The sequence below is a fragment of the Carassius carassius genome, chromosome 3 (genome assembly GCF_963082965.1).
Source record: "Carassius carassius chromosome 3, fCarCar2.1, whole genome shotgun sequence".
NCBI classification, from domain to species: Eukaryota; Metazoa; Chordata; class Actinopteri; order Cypriniformes; family Cyprinidae; genus Carassius; species Carassius carassius.
In genome coordinates, this window is record NC_081757.1 from 25,821,047 (window position 1) to 25,844,600 (window position 23,554).

General features: G+C 39.3%; 1 protein-coding gene across 4 annotated transcripts in view; it reads left to right on the forward strand.

Moving 5' to 3' along the window:
- Positions 1-23,554, forward strand: part of kcnq1.1 (potassium voltage-gated channel, KQT-like subfamily, member 1.1) — a 44,525-nt gene that overhangs the window by 11,961 nt on the left and 9,010 nt on the right. For 3 of the 4 annotated variants that reach the window (XR_009426686.1, XM_059534455.1, XM_059534478.1), the window contains 11 exons: positions 3,517-3,643; positions 3,730-3,808; positions 3,888-3,984; positions 5,251-5,391; positions 5,529-5,639; positions 5,726-5,821; positions 5,929-6,030; positions 9,668-9,806; positions 9,930-9,956; positions 11,092-11,145; positions 11,236-11,362. Coding sequence is in view for 3 of the 4 variants with exons in the window: in XM_059534455.1 (XP_059390438.1) it covers positions 3,517-3,643; positions 3,730-3,808; positions 3,888-3,984; positions 5,251-5,391; positions 5,529-5,639; positions 5,726-5,821; positions 5,929-6,030; positions 9,668-9,806; positions 9,930-9,956; positions 11,092-11,145; positions 11,236-11,362 (1,100 nt within the window). In the remaining variant the exon portion in view is untranslated. The remainder of the gene's footprint in view (positions 1-3,516; positions 3,644-3,729; positions 3,809-3,887; positions 3,985-5,250; positions 5,392-5,528; positions 5,640-5,725; positions 5,822-5,928; positions 6,031-9,667; positions 9,807-9,929; positions 9,957-11,091; positions 11,146-11,235; positions 11,363-23,554) is intronic. The other variant, XM_059534464.1, reaches the window with a different exon arrangement.

Consider the following 23,554-nt stretch of genomic DNA (forward strand, 5'->3'; position numbering starts at 1 on the left):
TTTGATAACATTTCACAGGTATACCGTAATTAGGCTCCTCTTCTTCTACATTTCTTCATTATGATATCAAGACAGTGTCCCACAATGATAATTGAAAAAAAAAAATTTAGAAATGCAAAAAAAAAGGAAAACTCATCTATGAGGTCACTGTATTTCATTTTTCATATATATTTTTTAACAAATTAATTGAACACATGATTTACCCTAACAGTTTAGCAGATATCATGTTTTAGATCCCCAGATTCTCTCTCTCTCTTTTTTTTTACTTTGAGTAAGTGCTTATGTAAATGAAGCTAACGCTTATCAGGCAAATCTTACTAAGCACAGATTAATCATTAACTTAGATCAATTGTTCAACTCTTTTTCCAGTGTCAGCCACTAATAGTCTTGATAGGCCCTGTTAATCCACATTATCCCGACATTGTTTCACCGTGAGCAGGGAGAGCTACTGCACATTAGCACTATACTTACAGCCACACACATGCCACTGACACTTACTAACTGACGAAAAAAAGACTATTGTGTGTGTCATTCTTCTGGAGGTTGATCATTACCTGCGTAACTGCGGTAGGTGGCAATATTCACACAGGACGTTACGCCACACACAGGTGCTGGAAGTCACGCAGGACACCACACTGTCCCGACACCACACGCCTTGCGAAATCCCACACCCTAGGGTTGTGATCTCACATGCTTCCCATACGAAGCGTCTTAGCTGTCATCAGACTTCCTCCATATGCTAAGTGTGATACCACATCATCAAGCTCTGTCTCGAGGTGTTGTGAGCACAGTAGTCCTGCCATGAGGTGCTGCTAACCCCATTTTCCAGGCAATTATCAGTTACAGATAGAACCCTCCCTTAATTGGACAGAACACAGATGTCTGTCTTTGTCAGTAAGGGCCTTGTGTTAACCGAGGCCCCCCATGAATGGCTAATAAAACTGTAAATGAACAAAAGCCTATAATGATGAAATGTTTCCTATTTAAAATCTTCATGAATGTGCAATAAGCATTTATTGCTGTATTTGAGCAATTTGCGGTAATGTTTTAACCCTGGGTCAAAGGAGCTTTTATGCTTTTTGTGATTCATGCAACTAATAGAATCTAAACATTATCCAGTGCATTTCAGCTTTCCAAAAGATGTCCCACAGAGAATAGGCATGAGGTGTGATTATTTGCCTAAAGTGATATTCACTGTTATGAAGTGAAAGGACTTCCTACCCCTCTGGAGTTTTTAAATATTCATTTCTGATGCTGGTGTTGTTTGAGGTGTTAGGACAAATCACCCTTATCTCATGTACACTGATAAGTCACGGCATCCAGTCAGTTACCCTCCCCAAACACAGTAGCACATGCCTTTCTGTTGTGTGTGACAGGATGTAAAGAAGAATACAGATAAATCTGTGGATCTTCTCAAACAACATTTTAATGTGTGACTTTTCAGTCAGGGGAGTTAAAGTGAAATATTTGACTCAAAATTGAAAATTGTGTCATCATTTACTCACACTCATGCTGTTCCAGACCTGTCTGACTTTGAGTTCTTTTGAGGAACATAAAAGTTCTTCTGTCACACGTTTTTCAGAATATCACCTTTTGTGTTCTGTGGAAGAAATAAAGTCATACAGATCTGAAATGGCAAGGGGGTTAGTAAATGATAACACAATTTTCATTTTTTGGTTGAACTCTCCCAATAAAAGTTCATTAATTCCAAAATAATTCCTTAAAAATCTACATAGTGCCACACCAGTAGTTTATTTACTTTGTGTCTTTCTTTTCAAGAGTGTGAAGGGTTAGTCAATGCCGCCCAGGTATTATTTATGAGCAGAAGTCACTCAATGCCAAGTCACGAGCTCATAGTAAGTCCATTTTTAATATTATATGTAATCTTATAAGATTGAGGACAAGGGTCAGCTGGCCCTTGCTGTTATTACAGTGAACCCTCCCTCTGCTCACCCTGGTGAGCGCATTACAGCTGCGTTTTGGATGGGATATCTCATTGCCATGGTAACTGAGAGAGGCCCTTGCATCTGGGGTCCTGTTTCCTCTCACCCTACACCAACCCCCCCCCCCCCCCCCCCCCCCCCACCAAAACTGATCCCATGGCCTCTGTCGCCCACTGGCCGTCCACCCAGACCTTTCGAATGCCAGCTGGTCGGTGTGATCACAGGCCTAGATTTAATTAGATAGCAAGTAACTGTAGCATGGAGTGGGAACTACTAATCGGACATCTAATTAGAGAGTTAGAAAAGACTGAAACATTTCAAAAATTAGAACTTTAAAACATAAGTGCTATAATTTTAGCTATTGGCAGTTTTCAGTTTGTTCTATAAATAAATAGAATAAATAAATAATGAGGAGTGGGAAATGATTATTATGCTCCTAAAAAATTATAACTTGCGTTTGACTTGATAAACAGTGAGTTGGCCTACTTTCAGTCGAGTTGCTTGCAGTTGCTCTCCTCTGCTGTGACCTCAGCTGCTTCAACTCACTTTTCTGCTACTGTGAGTTGTTTCACACTTCATGTTCTGTCTGTTCCCACAGGCTAGGGCTGTGCCTGCAATTTCATTTCATTTTGGAGGAGCTTTAGACAGGCTAGGCAAGTGAACTCACGGCTTTGTGCCAGCAGCCGTCCCTAGGCAGCTGACCAAGCTCCTTCTTAGCCTCTTCTCAGACCCGGATCCAGCTCTCCAGACTGCTTATGTGACAGAGGGCTTCACGGCCAGCCTCATAACTCATACATGTCTGGTTCCTCGCAGCTCTCAAAGGGCCTGCGCTCAGCAGACTCTCAGCCTTCCTTTGTTTTCTCTTCTTTAAGAAGGAGACGAGGGCAACTGCTGTTGTTGGCCATGACCATGAACCAGCCGTCCTGTGTTTTCACACAGCCCTGTGCCAGTGTTAATATGCCTCTGTTACACGCATCCCATGTACTGTATATTAGTATTATATGCTTTATGAATTGCAAACTACGTTCCAAATGCTACGTGACTAAATTATCTATTCAGCTATTATCTTTTATTCAATACAAACAACAAATGTGATTAATTCAATGGATTTTTGTCTGTTGAGCTGATGTATCTCTGTCATAGGATTTCAGCATTGAGTTGCAATAGGTGCACAGCACACAGTGGAGGATTTTGTTCTGGACATACCTCATAAATATTAAAAAAATACTATTCCTCATGAGGAATATCTAGATCGCCAAAGAGCTCTACAATGACAACCATTCACATTTTCCTCATAATGCTGTTTTGTTAAACCCATTCTCAAAGCAGACGTCTCATTGCTCAGATAAATTACCTCCCTGTACTTACAGAGTTATATTGTAGCACAGCATTTTACATTGTCATTGTCGAATCAATTAGCTCTTTATACGTACATAGTTATGTTCTATAGTAAATCTCACATTAGGTCTCAGTTACAATCATTTATCATTGTCATGAGTGCATAATATCACTAATATATGCATTCAGTGATCTTTTGTGTAAGCATAGTGTGTCTGTCTCTTTCATTCTGCAGGAATTAATACTGGTAGTGTTCTTTGGTGTCGAGTATGTGGTACGTCTGTGGTCAGCTGGATGCAGGAGTAAATATGTGGGAATTCTGGGCAGGCTTCGCTTTGCCCGAAAGCCCATTTCTGTTATTGGTGAGTATGTAAGTTCATTTTCAAGATGGCCTGTTGAGTTTTCTAGTTGTTGTTATCAACCTGTCCATTTGTTTTTCTTGCTCTAGACCTGATTGTGGTAGTGGCCTCCATTGTTGTACTGGCATTTGGCTCTAAAGGTCAGGTTTTTGCCACCTCTACTGTCAGGTAAGGTTAATATTATAATGGCAAGTCCATGTGGCACAGGATTAATGAGAGTTAGAGTCTTTTGCATTGTTGTTTAAAGAGGAGTCCGCTTTCTTCAAATCCTGCGAATGCTGCATGTGGATCGACAAGGAGGAACCTGGCGGCTGCTTGGATCGGTAGTCTTCATTCATCGGCAGGTGAGGCATATATTTTGTTTTGTTTTTCACATTCCTGGGTTTGGAATGATGTGAAAGGTTCTTCACAGAACCATAGATGTCATTTTAAGAATGTTTTATGTGATTAATTTCTGTAGAGGTACTCAGTAGACCAAAGCTCATTTTCTTCAACAGCAAAGGACAAAATTTTTAATAAAATCCAATTGTCAATGGATTTTCAAAGAGAGGAATATAGGGACATGCAGTATGGTCAGAAGAAAAAAATATCATAAATGTACAGTTATCCCCTCACAGAAGTGTTTTATGAGTATTCTTTAACATTTAATATGAACAGTGTTATAAATGTACAAGATAAAGAAAAATATTAAAATAATAATAATATAAAAGAACTATATTCAATTCACAGTGTTCATTCTCATGGAAATGTGCATTCCTAGTCTGTAAAAAGGATCCATTACCCTGAGGAGTTGTCCATTAATATGCCAGTGTTTTAGGATTTATTTAAATTTTATGCTCTTAAAATGAAAACCAGCAGGACATTATCTGGGTTAAATATTCATTTTAATGATCTTCATTTGAACGGTCCTAATACTGATTCATAAAATCCTGTTTACTCTGTATCAATTATCAGTAGCTGCTTGAAAATATATTTTTAAAGAGTTTGACCCTTGTAGATGTAACAGCATTCTGTTGATGTGACCTGTGCCTTGTTGTTAATGGTTTAAATTAATATTTTCATAAAGTACCAAATTCAGTATCAGTGTTTCCTGCACCACTTCTCAACATCAGTGGGACTCTTTAATGAATCATATTTTACTGTCAGTGTAAGTTTGCAGTCTGAATGATATGAATGTGATACATTAAAGACAGTATACCACTAAATAATGGCAATGAACATCTTTCTATTGAGTTGTCCTTGCAGGATCTGCCTAAAAACAGTGTATTGTAACAAATTTGCTAATTTAGGTAATTAGTTTAGTGTATTTTTTAGTGAATAAAAATATAAGTGAAGACAGAATCTGGAAACAAATGACTCTCTTAGCTGATACTTTTAATAAATAATTCAGAATGAATATGCAGGAAACATTACCCTCTATAATCTAATTTACAGCATTAGCAAAGATGGCATTTTATAATGAAAGTGTTAGCAAAATGAACACTATAACTTGAAACACTTGAATAATTGGGAATCAAGTTGAATCTCCACCCAGCACTAAAGCTGCAAAATATAATTGAAGAATTGTTAGTTTTAACATTGTAGAGAGTAACAGTGTTTCCTCTTTCTAGGAACTGATCACAACTCTTTATATCGGATTCCTTGGGCTCATCTTCTCTTCCTACTTCGTGTATCTGGCAGAGAAGGATGCAGTGGATGATAGTGGTTTCACAGAGTTTAGCAGCTATGCAGATGCTCTGTGGTGGGGTGTGGTAGGTAGATCCCCACCCATACCTTTCACAGACACAATGGCTATTACATGGATAATACATCAGGCATACATCAATGAACTGGATCATGTTGAGTAATGGGCGTTGCATGTCAATGTCTTTTCTGTACATATGCTCAGGTGACAGTAACCACTATTGGCTACGGAGACAAGGTCCCCCAGACTTGGATAGGGAAGACCATTGCATCATGTTTCTCTGTCTTTGCCATCTCCTTTTTTGCCCTCCCTGCTGTAAGTTACAGAGAATTAATAGCCAGAACAATTGTTCCTCGCACAGCAGGCCAGTGTATGAGAAGAATGATCGTATTTCTCCACAGGGAATCCTAGGCTCCGGTTTTGCTCTGAAGGTGCAGCAGAAACAGAGACAAAAACATTTCAACAGGCAAATTCCCGCAGCTGCATGTCTGATACAGGTGTGCCTTACTGTTGCCTATAGGTGTAATATTGCTTATTATTTGTCAGTCATGAGGATGGTCAGACTTTCCAGAGTCAATCAGTTTCTTCTATTCTCATGCTGAAGGCATCCTGGAGGTGTTTTGCCCTAGAGAACCGTGATTCGGCCACCTATAAGTTATTTGTGAAAAGGAACATGAGAAGCTCAGTGTCCAGCCCTAAATTAAAGGTAGGCTACCTACCTGCTTCAGCATGCATGCACAGATCGAACAGACTACAGCAATTTACAAACACAAAACTTTGCATGTTGTGTGAGAAGAGCAGTAGTACTCAGAATTTTCCACTCTTGTTTTTCTAATTAGTATTATAGTATAATTTATATAAATAAAAATTACAGTGACCCTGGAGCACAAAACCAGTCATAAGTAGCACAGGTATATTTGTTGCTATAGCCAACAATACTTTATATGGGTCAAAATTATCATTTTTTCTTTTATGCCAGAAATCATTAGGATATTAAATAAAGATCGTTCCATGAAGATATTTCCTACCGTAAATATATAAAACCTAAATTTTTGGTTAGTAATATGCATTGTTAAGTGCAACTTTAAAGGTGATTTTATTAATATTTTGATTTATTTATTTATTTTTTGCAACCTCAGATTTCAGATTTTCAAATAGTTGTATCTCAACCACATATTGTCCTATCCACAAACCATATATCACTGGAAAGCTTATTTATTCAGAAATATACAGGTGCTGGTTATATAATTAGAATATCATCAAAAAGTTGATTTATTTCACTTATTCCATTCAAAAAGTGAAACTTGTATATTATATTCATTCAGTACACACAGACTGATATATTTCAAATGTTAATTTCTTTTAATTTTGATTATTATAACTGGCAACTAAGGAAAATCTCAAATTCAGTATCTCAGAAAATTAGATTATTGTGAAAAGGTTCAATACTGAAGACACCTGGTGCCATACTGTTCTGGTGAAATTGAGAAATGCAAAGACATCTCAACTTATTCAGGCTAATAATATCCAAAAGATAAAGGAATCATGGTGTTTAAAAAAACACCATGAAAAAAAAAAAACTCACCTTTCAGTTCACCAACTCCACTGACCAGTAGCCACTGCATGATAAGCAAATCCAAGCCGGTCCGACACTTTTTGAGGTCTCCTTGAAACATTTCGATTGTGGTCAGTGCTATTTGCAGCGCATTTCGTTATATGCATGTGTTGTAAAGGATTTGCAGCGCGTTTCTTTATATGCATGTGTTGTAAAGGATTTGCAGCGCGTTTCATTATATACATGTGTTGTGAAGGATTTGCAGCGCGTTTCGTTATATGCATGTGTTGTAATGATTTGCAGCGCGTTTCGTTATATACATGTGTTGTGAAGGATTTGCAGCGCATTTCGTTATATGCATGTGTTGTGAAGGATTTGCAGCGCGTTTCGTTATATGCATGTGTTGTGAAGGATTTGCATCGCGTTTCGTTATATGCATGTGTTGTGAAGGATTTGCAGCGCGTTTCGTTATATACATGTGTTGTGAAGGATTTGAAGCGTGTTTCGTTATATGCATGTGTTGTAATGATTTGCAGCGCGTTTCGTTATATACATGTGTTGTGAAGGATTTGCAGCGCGTTTCGTTATATGCATGTGTTGTGAAGGATTTGCATCACAAACTGATGAAGAAGTTTTTTTTTATTTGCTGGTGTATTTCCAATTTGCATGTGTTTTGCAATCTGCAGCACGTTGAGCTCTCTCGGCCACCGTTTATATACAGATCCTTCTCAAAAAATTAGGATATTGTGATAAAGTTCATTATTTTCCATAATGTAATGATAAAAATTAAACTTTCATATATTTTAGATTCATTGCACACCAACTGAAATATTTCAGGTCTTTTATTGTTTTAATACTGATGATTTTGGCATACAGCTCATGAAACCCAAAATTCCTATCTCAAAAAATTAGCATATCATGAAAAGGTTCTCTAAACGAGCTATTAACCTAATCATCTGAAACAACTAATTAACTCTAAACACCTGCAAAAGATTCCTGAGGCTTTTAAAAACTCCCAGCCTGGTTCATTACTCAAAACCGCAATCATGGGTAAGACTGCCGACCTGACTGCTGTCCAGAAGGCCATCATTGACACCCTCAAGCGAGAGGGTAAGACACAGAAAGAAATTTCTGAAAGAATAGGCTGTTCCCAGAGTGCTGTATCAAGGCACCTTAGTGGGAAGTCTGTGGGAAGGAAAAAGTGTGGCAAAAAATGCTGCACAACGAGAAGAGGTTACTGGACCCTGAGGAACATTGTGGAGAAGGACCGATTCCAGACCTTGGGGGACCTGCGGAAGCAGTGGACTGAGTCTGGAGTAGAAACATCCAGAGCCACCGTGCACAGGCGTGTGCAGGAAATGGGCTACAGGTGCCGCATTCCCCAGGTCAAGCCACTTTGGGCTACAGAGAAGCAGCACTGGACTGTTGCTCAGTGGTCTAAAGTACTTTTTTCGGATGAAAGCAAATTTTGCATGTCATTCGTAAATCAAGGTGCCAGAGTCTGGAGGAAGACTGGGGAGAAGGAAATGCCAAAATGCCTGAAGTCCAGTGTCAAGTACCCACAGTCAGTGATGGTCTGGGGTGCCATGTCAGCTGCTGGTGTTGGTCCACTGTGTTTTATCAAGGGCAGGGTCAATGCAGCTAGTTATCAGGAGATTTTGGAGCACTTCATGCTTCCATCTGCTGAAAAGCTTTATGGAGATGAAGATTTCGTTTTTCAGCACAACCTGGCACCTGCTCACAGTGCCAAAACCACTGGTAAATGGTTTACTGACCATGGCATTACTGTGCTCAATTGGCCTGCCAACTCTCCTGACCTGAACCCCATAGAGAATCTGTGGGATATTGTGAAGAGAAAGTTGAGAGACGCAAGACCCAACACTTTGGATGAGCTTAAGGCCGCTATCGAAGCATCCTGGGCCTCCATAACACCTCAGCAGTGCCACAGGCTGATTACCTCCATGCCACGCCGCATTGAAGCAGTCATTTCTGCAAAAGGATTCCCGACCAAGTATTGAGTGCATAACTGAACATAATTATTTGAAGGTTGACTTTTTTTGTATTAAAAACACTTTTCTTTTATTGGTCGGATGAAATATGCTAATTTTTTGAGACAGGTATTTTGGGTTTTCATGAGCTGTATGCCAAAATCATCAGTATTAAAACAATAAAAGACCTGAAATATTTCAGTTGGTGTGCAATGAATCTAAAATATATGAAAGTTAAATTTTTATCATTACATTATGGAAAATAATGAACTTTATCACAATATGCAAATTTTTTGAGAAAGACCTGTATATATATATATATTAAAAGAGCCTTATGGCTGGTTTTGTGGTCCAGGGTCAAATTTATTAATCTTTGGAATTGGCTTTATTTTTCATTTTTAGTTTAGTTTTCATTTTAGTTTGTTTTAGTAGTTTTGTTAAGAAATATTAGCTATAATTTATTGTTTTGTTTCAGTTTCAGATTTAACCATTTTAATACTTCAACTTTATTTTATTTCAATTAGTTGCCAAAACAACATTTTTGGTTTTAAGTTTTTGTTTATCATTTTATTTTACTTCAGCTTTATTTCAATTGACAAAAACTAAAACTTTCATTCAATTTTCATTGTATGTGTGTGTGTTTAACTATGCTTGTGAGGGCCAGATATCCTCACTTATGTGATGAAATAATTATAAAATAGTCTATGAGTACCAGCAAAGAATAAGTAGTACCATTAAAGTTACTCTAAAGTTCTTCGATTAAAAAAAAAAAAATCATTGTCATTTTTTTCTTTGGCCAGGTGAAGATGAGGAAGAAAATGAAGAGCAATGAAAGGGATGATGGACTGAGTTCTCCCACCATACCTTCCATAACGTATGACTCCTTAGATGATGGGAAGGACGGTGGACCAGATACAGTGTGCAGTATTCAACAGTCAGGTATTGCCAGCAATAAACTAAGATACTGCTGACCATTTCTCTCGCTTTTCTGTTTTTTACCTTTCATGCTCTTGAAGCATCTCTCCTTCTGATATCCTTGATTTCCCCTCTCCATTCTCACAGAAGGGGCTAACACACACAGAGGATGTGGTGCACTCCAGTTAGTGTCTATGTGTCTGTACTCACTTGATAACTACCATTCCCTCTATGGCTGTTTTTATTGCTTTTTTTTCACAGACAAATACAGTGAGGAAAATATTTCTTTGATCTCCTGCTAATTTTTTTTTTTAAGTTTGTCCACTTACAAAGAAATTAAGGGTCTGTCATTTTTACGGTAGGTTTATTTTAATGGATAGAGACAGAATACCAGCCAAAAAATCCAGGAAAAAAAAACAAATTATATAAACGTTAGAGATTTATTTGCATTTAAATGAGTGAAATAAGTATTTGATCCCCTACCAACCAGCAAGAATACTGGCTCCCACAGATTGGTTATGTGCCCATGTGGAACACAGAATAGTCCTGCCACTTTAAGAAGTTACTCCTAATGTCAGCTCATTAGGTGTATAAGACAACTTAAGCGCGTTGAGGTGCAAATGGATTGGTCCATGCACTGCGAAATCTTGGACGATAACCTCCTTCCCTCAGCCTGAACACTGAAGATGGGTTATGGATGGGTCCAGCATGACAATGACCCAAAACATACCTCCAAGGCAACAAAGGAGTGGCTCAAGAAGAAGCACATTAAGGTCAGGAGGGGCCTCGCCAGTCTCCAGACCTCAAACCTATATAAAATTTGTGGTGGGAGCTGAAACTTAAGAGTCGCCAAACGACAGCCAAGACACCTTAAGGATTTAGAGATGATCTGTAAAGAGGAGTGGACTAAAATCCCTCCTGAGATGTGTGCAAACCTTTTGACCAACTACAAAAAATGTCTTAACTCTGTGCTTGCCAACAAGGGTTTCTGCACAAAGTTCTAAGTCATGTTTTGCTTGGGGATCAAATACTTATTTCACTCAGTGAAATGCTAATTAATTTTATACATTTATAATGTGTTTTTTTCTGAATTTCTTTGGTTGGTATTCTGTCTCAATCCGTTTAAAATAACCCTACCATAACAATGACAGATCCTTCATTTCTTTGTAAGTGGGCAAACTTACAAAATCAGCAGGGGATCAAATAAATATTTTCCCCACATGCCATTTTTTGTATGTGAAGCTTCATATCCATGTACCATCATTCATGCTATTTTTAAAAGCATTGAGCTTGATCTCTCTCCTCACAGAGCGGGTGCCATCCTGGAACTCTCTATCCTCTTTCCAGTTCCCTACACCACCAGGTGGGTATCAAAACTTTGTTGGCTTGCTGAAATGGAGAAATGCAAAGACATCTCAGTCTGAAATTATGTGTGTGTTTTGTGTGTCTTTAGGGAGAAAGCCTGGGATTTTGGAAGTGCAGCCTCGGCCCACGCTCCAGAGGAGCAGCAGCATTGCAGATGATATGGAAACCGAGCTGGAGCGAGAGATATCGCTTGTTCCAGTCACTCATGTGTCTCAGTGAGTAAGAACGTACCATTTTTAGCATAATTTAAACCGAGTCCATTTGCCAAACTGTAGACAGCAGACAGTCAATTATTCAAGTTTCAGAAAGTTTCGCTACTTACAACCTTTCAGAACTCTCCTGGATGGCATGTCATGCAATATCTAGAGGATAGGCAATTAAAAAAGTGTTAGCTTGATGGTGTCAGAGTTAGCACACCCCTACAATCCACACTCACAATATTGCCTCTGTAAATGCAAATGGGGTCTAATCATCCTGCTAATCTCTGCAGTCACTGGATTCTCAGCTCAAATCTTTAAAACACTTTTAACACATCTGCGCCATCTCTTCTGGAACACATCTCAGCTTTCCAAGCCCACCCACCTCAAGTGAAAACGTGGCTGGGAGAAGTGCACGGTGTATGTTTCTGGGCCCCAAAGCATTCCCATGAAGTGTGGTTATGTTGCAGGCTGTGTTTTGCCTGAGAGAAGGTCATTATCAGAATCTCTTTGGCCCATTAGCTGTTCAGCATGTGGAACAGCGCAGGGCCTGTGTATAATGCAAACCATTTACTTACACGGGCAATGCAGCAATCCCGTCTCTGAATAATCTAATGAACCATGTCTCTGTTGGGGGTATACAGCCCATTAGATTATCCAGAGAGCCTCTTTCCATTTGCGATGGGATCCTCCACTCTAGATTGTCTAACCTTAGGGCCTCTTATTACCTGATTATAGGAAAATACAAAGATATTCAGGGTTTTTTCCATTTATGTTGAGAAACCACAAGAGGGCAGTGGAGTTTTGTAGCCCATACCCTTCTCTGGAACTTCAAAGCATGAGTTTCTCTGAGTATACAGTGGCAAAATCGTACTATTGCTGGTTTAAATGTGTATTATATTCATACAGGGTGGCGTGGGAAGAAAATGAGGGAAAAAAATCAGGGTGCTATTGTAGTCTAAGATTGATTTTCAATCTTTGCACAGTTCTTGCATATTTACATTGACCTTGATGGAGCTGAAGCGGTAGCTGAAGTAGCTAGAATATTAAACTCAGACTCAGAATTGCTACAATTACATGTTGCTTATACGCTGAGATTAATGTAATCATCTGGAAAAATGTAGGTGGATTCCACCAAAGCAACTTAAAAGAGATTTGAATTTTAATTAGGTAGGTATCATAAGTAGGATTCCTTTCTAAATCCACATTCTTAAGAGACATATTGCATCTCCTCTACAAAGGAGCCTTGTCACTACATGCTTTCATTTGATCTTTGAAGTTTAATGAGCTTTCATTCGCCTTCACACTGAGATGCAATGGCAACAGCTGGCTGTTCTCTCCCTCCCTCTCTCTCTTTCTTCTCCTGCTCAATGTGGGTGTGAGTACATGTTTATTTGTTTATGTCCAGCAGAGCAGGGTGGGGATTCAAACAGACCAGAACCATAATGTCTCTTCTCCTCTCTGCTCATCTTTTCTCCTCTTACTCAATCTCTTCTCCTCTTTGCTCCTGTCTGCTTCTCTCCTCTCCTTTAGGACATTTGTCCTGCTCCTATCTTTGACCCAGGCTGTTAACTCTAGAGGTGGGAGAGGCACAAAAGCCTCCTCGTGCCTGCAGCTGAAACAGTTGGGCTGCGTTGGGGGTGGGGAAAGAACAATGCCACAGAAACATCTCTCTTTAAACACACACTGGAGGATATCAGCACTACCTACACACTCTTACTACAAAATATTTAATTTAGGATTGGTTGTGGCACAATGAGGTGTGGTAACTAATGAATTTGTGATTTGAAGTGAAGTGTTTTGAATGTAGAAAGTAGTCATAGATGTTTTTTTTTTTTTCATTTCAAATACAAAGGTGTCTTTCGCAGCTGCCTGGATCAAAGAAAATAAACTCCCGTCCAGAGCGACACCGGTATAAAGATGAAATCAAAGCAAACGCAGTTGTGTCTGAAAGTGCCCATTTGTACTCGCACGTATCTGCTGTTGCAGTCTTGTAGGGCTGTGGTGTGAGGTTTACCAAAGGAGACCTGAGCTGAAAAGATTGATTTATTCTCAGTAAACAGAGAAGGACTTCTAGTGGCGGAGGCCAAGCCTGGCCGTCTACACTGGTGCAGAGACAAAGAGCCATTGTCTGCAGCTCTACACACGCCAACAATAGCCTGATTGACAAGCGGTCCAAGTCGTAATGGGCTTCTGGGCTAAATAGTGCAACAGTGACTTTTGTTGGAAACACTCTTGTCTTCCAGAGCAATAATCTTCATGCTGGTAATTTTACAGAAATGCTAAATGTGACTGCATTATATAAAAATTTTCCTAAGAGCTGAACATACTACTAAGCTATTTATTTTTGAGTGACACCATGTTCATGATGGTATTTTTGATTCAGCAGTTAAATATATGAAATATTTCCCACACACAGACTCGGGTTTGCCTGTTAGAACCGAGTCTAGTGTGTGTGATGAGAGTATGCCTGTGTGATCTGGAGTGTGAGGCGTGCTGAATGGCACAGAAACATTGGCTCACTAATGCCTCTTCAGCGCGGCTTGCCAGCACAAGTTTCTTTATCTTGCCCGTCATGGCCCCTTTTCTTCCCCCCTTAACAGTAATTGTGTTTCGTTACAGTGTGTTAGAGCTAACGAGGGACATGGAGCGAGAGTCAGCCAAGCAGTGAAAGGCAGACAGAGAGAGAGGGAGAGTTGCACAGCAAGAAAGAACACATCCCAGATGATTCTCTCATTTGCTGTCAGACCAAAAGCCCAGCAAGGCTCTCTGTAGAAGTTTGTAACAGAACACTGCACATGGTGAACTTGACAACTAATCTGAAAAATTCCTGTTAGCAGCAGTTGGCAGCTTTTTTTTTGGACATTATGGATAGCTGATGCAAAAATTCTGTCATTATTTACTCACTCTCTTAAGCCTGGTTCACACGGCAGGATAATTAGGCCGATTTTAGCCCCGATTGACACCTTCCGACAATCTTAAGGATGCTCTGATTATCGTAAAATAATCTGATCAGATATTCCTGCCGTGTGTGGTGTGTTAAGACTGCTCTCCTCTGCTCGGAAGGACATCGGGACCGTTCCGATGTCAAATCGGGGATATCCAACATGTTGGATTTATTTGGCCCGATTTCTTCTCGTGTGTGGTGTCCCCCGAGGACAAACGATCATGCAGCCTGTGGACTGTGGCATGTAGCCAATCAGAAAGCGAGGTGACGAGGTGGCGAGGAAGTACCGGGAAACAAAATCAAAACAGCCGGCGGCATGGCGCACCAGAAAGTCCGGTGGACGTCGGAGATGGAGGACTTTGTCTCCACTTCTTTGACCATCGCCTTTTCTTGTTTTTCTTATGTTTTTTTTTTCGGTTACAAACAAAGCACAAACTATGGCCACTGCATCGTCTTCGTCCGCCATGATTGTTTACTCTGAAGTCACGTTTGATCTCGAGGGATTTTGCGAGACTTCCCGTCTGACCTGGGAATGCTCGGGTGTCAAATCGGTTCGTGTGTGATGTGTTGATTTTGCCGTGTGGCTGCACACCACACACTGTATGACCAAAACTGTTAGAGCCGTGATTTTTTATCGCCGTGTGTGGGGTCTCTCAGGTTTGGAAAATCGGCCAACAATTTTAAAATCGTCCCGTGTGAACCAGGCTTTAGTGTTCTAAACCTGACCTGTCTCCTGCCAGACAAATCCAAGACAATATTAAAGACATGTCTGAAACTCATTGCACCTAACTGCATCCTGCTGACTTAAATAAAAAAAATAAAAAATAATAATTATTATTATTTTTCAATGCTTTCCGTTCACTTTCTCCTAAGCTTGTACTGTTTTGGACAATGTTTGAAACTTGTATTGCTTGCATCAGTAATTGCCTAATGAATCATTTGTGCACTGCTTTGGATAAAGGTGTCTTCTAAATGAATAAATGTAAGAATATATTTCAAAAACAATTCTCAATGTTATATTATATATATATATATATATATATATATATATATATATATATATATATATGAAGGTCAATGTGGTGGAGTGTTGTTTCGGACCTCACTATACTAAAATACTATTATGTTCTGCAGAAGAATAAAAGTTATACAAGTTTGGAATGACGAGAAAGGACAGTAAATGATGACAGAATTTCTGGTTTTGCATCAACATTGTAAAATTAAAAAAAATTCACACAATACATTTGCCTTCTTAACAATACATTTAACAACTCTGAGCACTAATATTTCCGTTTCACTTTGTGAAAATAATATCAATGTTCCATATCGGGTTTCTTTCAGACGGCCCGGCAAAGTTAGTGACTTTGTTAGCTGGCAACACGATATGACAAAAGGCTCGGAGGCCCCTGGTGATGTATAAGGACTTGCGTTGAAATGAACTCTGTCAGTTTCTTTGCTGCTGTAATGTTTAGGATCATATGAGGCCACAAGTATAGGACATAAGCCATTTAGTCATGGTGTATAGTAGCGGAGGACTCAATGTCAAAGTGAATGCTGCTTCGCTGTGTGTCACTCCTCATAAGGACATTTAATACTCTCCATATTCGCCTGCCGCTTTGATGCTCGGGATGAAAGAGATCTTTGCTTGGCTGAAGCCAGAGGAACCCCTGCTGAGTGTGTGTGCGAGCATCTTGCTCCCGCACGCCTTTGTGCGCACATATGTGTGTGTGTGATGGCTTCTAGCCAGCGGCCCAGACTCCGCCCCGGGCCATTACCCCAGCATACAACATCCAGCCTCTGGTCAACTATTATCAGTCATTACTGCCTCAGTGGCCTTATCTCAGCTGACCACTTATTAAAATGTCATTGAGGTATTTGAGCTTGAGGGGGAAGACAGAGCTGATATTTGGGATAATGCCCTGTACCGCGCAGCCGTGCCCTCTAAACCTTGTGATTCTCAGACGGCAGCTAATCGGAGCACTCTTCCCCTCCTCGTCCACAGAGCTATTCTTAGACACACAGGGCCCCCATGAGCCTTTTAGTGTCACAGTGCCACGATCCTACAGCTTGTGGTGCACACCGCCACATAAAGGTCTTCATGCTTTGACTCTCTGAGATGAGTCACAAGAGTGCAAATGGCTTCAATGGGAGGGGGGTATTGTAGTAATTGACATGTGTTTATGATTCATCATATGACGTAACAAAACATTAGGGAGGGTTTGAGTATGTGGGTCGCTACTTTGGGATGATTGAGTTGTAAATTATATCTAAAATTACAATTGCTGGGGCAAAATTTATTCCTACAGATTGGCTGCTTTTTAAAATCAAATCAGTTAAAAGGAGTATATATACTCACACATACCAAAGTTTGAAAACAAGTCTCTTATGTTGACCAGGGCTGCATTTATTTGATCAGAAATACAGTTAAACAGTAATATGAACAATTATTAACATTTAAAATAACTGTTTTCTATTTTAATATATTTTAAAATATAATTTATTTCAGTGATGGTAAAGCTGGATCTTTAGCAGACTTTCGTCTGTTCTTCAGTGTCACATGATCCTTCAGAAATCATTCTAATATGCTGATTTGTTGTTCAAGATACATTTTCTTATTATTATCAATGTTGAAAGTGGTTGTTCTGAATAATATTTTTGTTAAAATGATGATACATTTATTTCAAGATTCTTTAATGAATAGAAAGTTGGGTCACATTTTATTTTAAGGTGCAATTCTAACTATTAACAAACCATGAACCACAATTTTTGCCTTAATAAACTCCTAATTTGCTGCATATAAATAGGTTATAAGGTGGTTGTAGAGTTTAGGTATAGTTTAGGGATGCAGCCTATGATCATGCAGAATTAGGGGTGTAACGATACGCGTATTCGTATTGAACCGTTCGGTACGAGGCTTTCAGTTCGGTACGCGGTACGCATTATGGAAAGAACGGTTCATTGGACTAATTAATTATATTTGGAAAATAAAAAAAAAAGTGAAATATAATGATATGCATTCAACAAGGTAGCCCAATAACCCAAACGACGTAACAGGCAACGCCCCTGACACCCCCGAAGAAGAAAAAAACACCAACTTATATGTTTATGTTAGGCTACTCAGTCAGGCGCTCGCTCACTCAGTAATACACGCTGAAGGCTCATTGCAAAATGGCCAATGCGTTTAACAGACCACAAATAGAAGATCCTCCAATAACCAACAGGTCTGGTGTTTGGGTGCACTTTTGGATTCCCTGTAAGCTATAATGGTGATGGCAAGAGAGTGGTGGATAAAAAAAAACACCAGCGGGGATACTTGAAACATGTCAACTCATTTACACCGACATCACCTTAGTGTGTCAGTATCTGGGATAAGACGGAAAAAAGGAGAAACATACACGCAACAAACTATCCCCACAGCATTTAGACAGACATTTCCAACGGATTCAAACAGGGCAAAAGACATCACCACGGCGATTGGTAGGCTACATTTACGTTATAGCCGCGGATATGAGACCTTACTATTTACCATTCATTCTATCATCACCATTATAGCTTACAGGGAATCCAAAGTGCACCCAAACACCAGACCTGTTGGTTATTGGAGGATCTTCTATTTCTGGTCTGTTAAACGCATTAGCCATTTTGCAACGAGCCTTCAGCGCGTACTGAGTGAGCGAGCGCCTTACTCTGTAGTGGAAAACGTAGGTTTTAAGAACATGCTTAATGTAATTGAGCCCCGTTACAATATTCCTTCACGAGCCCATTTCAGACAGACCGTAATTCCTGCTTTGTTCCAAAAAACATAAGCCCTATAGAGAACCAACTGAGTAAATACACACTCAATATAAAGAGTTATAGAGTTCCATATAAAAAGTTACATCTTTGTATTTGTTCATAACTAATATAACATTTTCATTTTTTTTTTTATAAGGAGCTGTTTTTGTTTTATTCAGTATGCTGCTAAGAAAACACCATAGAAGATGGGTAAAGAATAGCTCCATCATTGTTCAATGTAAAAAAAAAAAAAAACATACTTTGTTAGTTTTAATAAATAAAACATTTTTTAAAAATCAAGGAAATTTATCTGCCAATTTTTTCTTTTTTCTGTATCTAAAACGTACCGAACCGTACCGAACCGAACCGTGACACCAGTGTATTGTATCGAACCGAACCGTGAATTTTGTAAATCGTTACAGCCCTATGCAGAATATATGCTTTATAAGTCCTAATAAACAGCCAATATTTTAATAATAGGCATGCTAAGTGAGAATCGGTCCCTAAACTAAATCATTAACAGAAGATGAAAAGAACAGCTTTTATTTTGTAACAATGTAAAATCTTTACTGTCACTTTTAAATCAATTTAATACATCCTTGCTGAATAAAAGTAATAATTTCTTTAATAAGTGGAAAAAAGATTTTTGCCAAAAATGTAAATCTAGTAAAATGTACAATTCTGAAATTTTTTAATAATTATGAAAACATTATAAAACAGCTTATGGAAATGGATCCAGTAGGTATAGTAACAATTTATCTCCATAAATCTCTTTCTTTTTATGTGCTGGACATAAATTTACCATTATGCTTCTGTAATTTTGCATGCTCTCATTTAGTCATAAATCTGTCTGACTGGGTTTGTCTTTTGCAGTACCACGGAGGTCATGTTGGTGTGAAAGAGAGTGTTTGTGTGTGTGTACATGGATGCTTTCCAGTGATAAGAACAGAGAGAAGCCCGGTGATTGTTATGTTTTCTGTTTATCTGCATTTAATTACACTCAGATTAGCAGAGGGAGGTCAAATAACAGGCTCATTTTCCTACCTTACAAACAATCAAATAAAATGCCACTGAATTTCTATCACCTTTGCAGATTCAGTTATTTCTTGCAGTTTATACACAGTAAGCCATAATTTAGTCAGTTATATGTCCTCATCGCTTAAGCTTCTCCTTCCCCCCTGAATTCCTCCCCTCCGTCCCCAAAATTAAATCACTTTAGCACTAATAATCAATGCAAAAGATGTTGCACATGTTGCCCTAAGGAGCGGTTGCTGACCTTGGATAAGGTGTTCTCTCATCCACCCTCCACTAATGAGGGTTAGATGCACAGAAGGGTATATGTCTTTACCTAACACAATTGGCCAAGCTGAGATCACCTCCTCAGACCAAATATTGCTGAACACGCCCTGTTAGAGTTAATTGGATGTGGAGAGATTGAGCCTTTGGCCTGATGTGTTGATGGTACCAATGGCGTGTTTATTTCCTGTCCCATGACGCACGTCTTTGATCTTTATTTGGTGCAATTATGACAGCCTTTGTCACAAATACGACATCACTTGCTATTCACATAAACAGGCACACAAACTCAGATCTTCAGCTTGCTTAAAAAAATTGGTTGATTTTTATTTCATAATGGATTTAATTTGTGATGTGTACATTAACATGTGAACCAATGCCTTAAAGTTCTTACAATCTCACAATTCCTGTTTTTCTTTGAATTTTCTCTCTTTCTCTCTCTCTCTCTCTCTCTCTCTCTCCTTTATATGTTTGTGTATGTATGTGTGTGTAAAAAAAAGTTGTGAGCTGTTAGATATAAACTTTCATGCTGTTTTGACTTTTATGCTGTTTATATATATATATATATATATATATATATATATATATATATATATATATATAATATATATTATGACTACCTTTAAAATGCATTATACATAAAGGATTAAAAATAATGCTTACAGGTTTGAAGCGACATGAATAAGAGATGACAGAATTTTCATTTGTTTAGGTAACTATCCCTTTGATTTTGTCTTGCTTGTTGTGGGATTATTGTTTTGTAATAATCACAATGTCAGTAGGGTTAATGCTGCCTAGACAAACTTCTTTGTATGTTTCAGTGATCTATGGCCCTCCAGTGGATTTGCAGTTTCTTTCACATCTGGCTGCTATTGTTAAGCAGGCTCAAAAAAGAAAAATATATATATATTAGGAAGGGAAGAGAGATTTGCAGTCTGCCTTTGGCAGAAATAAGACATCATATGATTGTCTCCTTTTCTCTTTCTCTCCCTATCTGTCTGTTTGTCTGTCTCTCTCCATCTTTTTCTTTCTTTCTTTTTTTCTTTCTCTCTCTGTCCCAGTGGGAGTCTTTCTCCCTTTGCGTACGTCTCCACCAGTGTTCGCCATTAGCCAGGCTTTGTGCCAGCACTAGAGGCAGATGGTGACCCTGCTGGGGTCATGAGACCAGCGTTGCTATGCTGGTAACCATGACTGGAGAGAGGAAGTGGCACTGCCTTAGGGACAGATGGGGTGGTTCCCATGTTCTATCTCTTGTGTCCTCCACCTCTCTCTCTCTCTCTCTCTCTCTCTGTCATCTTTGCATGTTCCATTGGAATGACAAACACCCAGGGAGGTATGATTCCTGAACTCTGTGCAGATCGCTGGCAGATTCCAACCTGAGCTTATCAATTTAGCTTCTGTAGTTTCAAATAATGTTCCACCAAAACGTGATCATCCTTCCATATCTATCTCTGAGATTCATGTCACACTGATCATTATACCATAAATATTTATTGCTCAAGAGTCATTCAGCGCTTCACATGATGTAAACCCTTTAAGTAAATGCTGTTCTTTTCAGCTTTCTATTCATTCATTTTTCTTCAGCTGCAAATCAGCACATTAGAAAGATTTCTGAAAGTGACACCAAAGCTTTGCGATCACAAAAAATTCATTTTAAAATTATTATATTATATTATATTAGAAAAGCGTTATAAATTGTACTGTTCATCGATAAATAACAGCATACTAATCAACCATCGAACAGTAGTGTATTTATAAAGGTTTCCACATATCTGACTGAATATTTCTCATGGTATAAAGACCTTTCATGGTTTATATATTTAAATGCAGTATTTTAATATTAGGCTAGAAAATAGTTCACATTTGCCAAATTTATGTTGTTCCAATACAACTTTTTCTACAAAATTAATATATTAATTATATTTGTTATGTATTTTTAAGATAGATAAGTTGGACTGGAGAGTGAAGAAAAAACGGTAAACAAGTAAAGAGTCAGTAATATATATTTGTTAAATAAAAACTGTTGTTTACAGCATAGCGTCTCAGGTTATGCATGTAACCAAGGTTCCTTGAGGGAACGAGAAGCTGCATCAGAGAACACTTTGGGAATGCCTTCAGCGTGACAGGCTCTGAATCGTGTGTAATCAGACCAATGGATGGGCAAGACATCATAGGCGGGTGAGGTCAGAGACCAGGAAGCTTAAAAGCATGTGTGGCAAAGCCGGCATTTAGACTCTAGGAATGAAGCAAGCCCTGGCACAGATGCCGGAAGTGTAGCACTGCGAAACAGCATCTCATTCCTTCGAGGAACCATGGTTACATGTGTAACCTGAGATGTTCCTCTTCAGGAACTCGAGCTGCGTCTGAGAATGCTTTGGGAACAAGAACACCCACGCTGCCAGACTTACAAATCTCTGCATAGTGTGGAAAACTACAGAACTAGGGTGAGAGAACAGAATAGCCTGGAGCGGTTCCCATATCTAGTCCATAGAACCTGACAAAGGTTAAGGGCATGGACCAACCCGCAGCATCACAGATGTCCTTCATAGAGACACCCACTAAGAAGGCCTTGGAGGCCGCCACATCTCTGGTGGAGGGAGCCTTGACCCCCAGGGGCAAGGGGAGATCAGAGGACTCGTAGGCTTTAGAGAAGGCATCTACTATCCACCAACTGAAAGTCTGCTTTGTAGCGGAAAGACCTCTCTTAGGGGGACCATAACAAACTAATAACTGCTCACACTGGACACATACAATTAAGCTTCTTCTGGTCTGGCTCCCTAAAGGGGGGAAGACTGAAGGCCTAGAGTATGACAGGCCGTGGTGTAGAAGAGGGGACCTTAGGCACATTCCCCACTCGAGGGTAGAGAAAAGCTTTGGCCAGACCAGGCGAAAAATCTATACAGGAAGGGGCCAAGGAGAGGGCCTGTAGGTCCCCAACTCTCTTAAAGCGTTAGTACACCCAAAAATGAAAATTATGTCATTAATAATTCACCCTAATGTCGTTCCAAACCAGTAAGACCTCCATTTATCTTCGGAACACAGTTTAAGATATTTTAGATTTAGTCAGAGAGCTCTCAGTCCCTCCATAGAAACTGTGTGTACGGTATACTGTCCATGTCCAGAAAGGTAAGAAAAACATCATCAAAGTAGTCCATGTGACATCAGAGGGTCGGTTAGAATATTTTGAAGCATCGAAAATACATTTTGGTCTAAAAATAGCAAAAACTTCGACTTTATTCAGCATTGTCTTCTCTTCCGTGTCTGTTGTGAGAAAGTTCAAAACAAAGCAGTTTGTCATATCCGGTTCGCGAACGAATCATTCGATGTAGCCGGATCTTTTTGAACCAGTTCACTAAATCGAACTGAATTGTTTTGAACGATTCGCGACTCCAATACCCATTAATCCACAAATGACTTAAGATGTTAACCTTTTTAATGTGGCTGACACTCCCTCTTGAGTTCAAACAAACCAATATCCTGGAGTAATTAATGTACTCAAACAGTACACTTACTGAACTGCTGTGAAGAGAGAATTGAAGATGAACACCGAGCCGAACAAGATAATGACTCGTTCACGAGTCAAGAACCGGTTGCATCGGTTTTCGGATCACCAGTAGTTCTTTCGGACAGTTTGATTCAATAAACCGGTTAAAGAAAACGGTTCACCGGTTCTTTTGTGCTCGACGTAATGCCGTCATTGGCGATGATTGCCCTTCATTCAAGCCTTCGGTTTACCCGTGCTCATAACATTAGCACAGAATCAGTTCAGAATCAATCACCAAAAAAATCAGTTCGGTTCAGACGCTCTGTGTGTCCGTCTGCTTCCCTGAATCACACGTGCATTATCATCAGTTCATCGGTTCTCGAATCGGACACGTCTGACAGAAACGGTTCTTGACTCGTGAACGAATCATTATCTGGCTCGGCTCGGTGTTCATCTTCAGTTCTCTCTTCACACCGGTTCAGTCAGTGTACTGTTGAGTAAATGAATTACTCCGGGATATTGGTTTGTTTTAACTCAGAGGGAGTGTTAGCCACATTAAAAAAGTTAACAGCTTAAGTCATTTGTGGATTAATGCGTATTGGAGACGTAAACCGTTTAAAACGATTTAGTTCGATTTGGTGAACTGGTTCAAAAAGATCCGCCTACATCGAATGATTCGTTCGCGAACCGGATATGACAAACTGGTTTA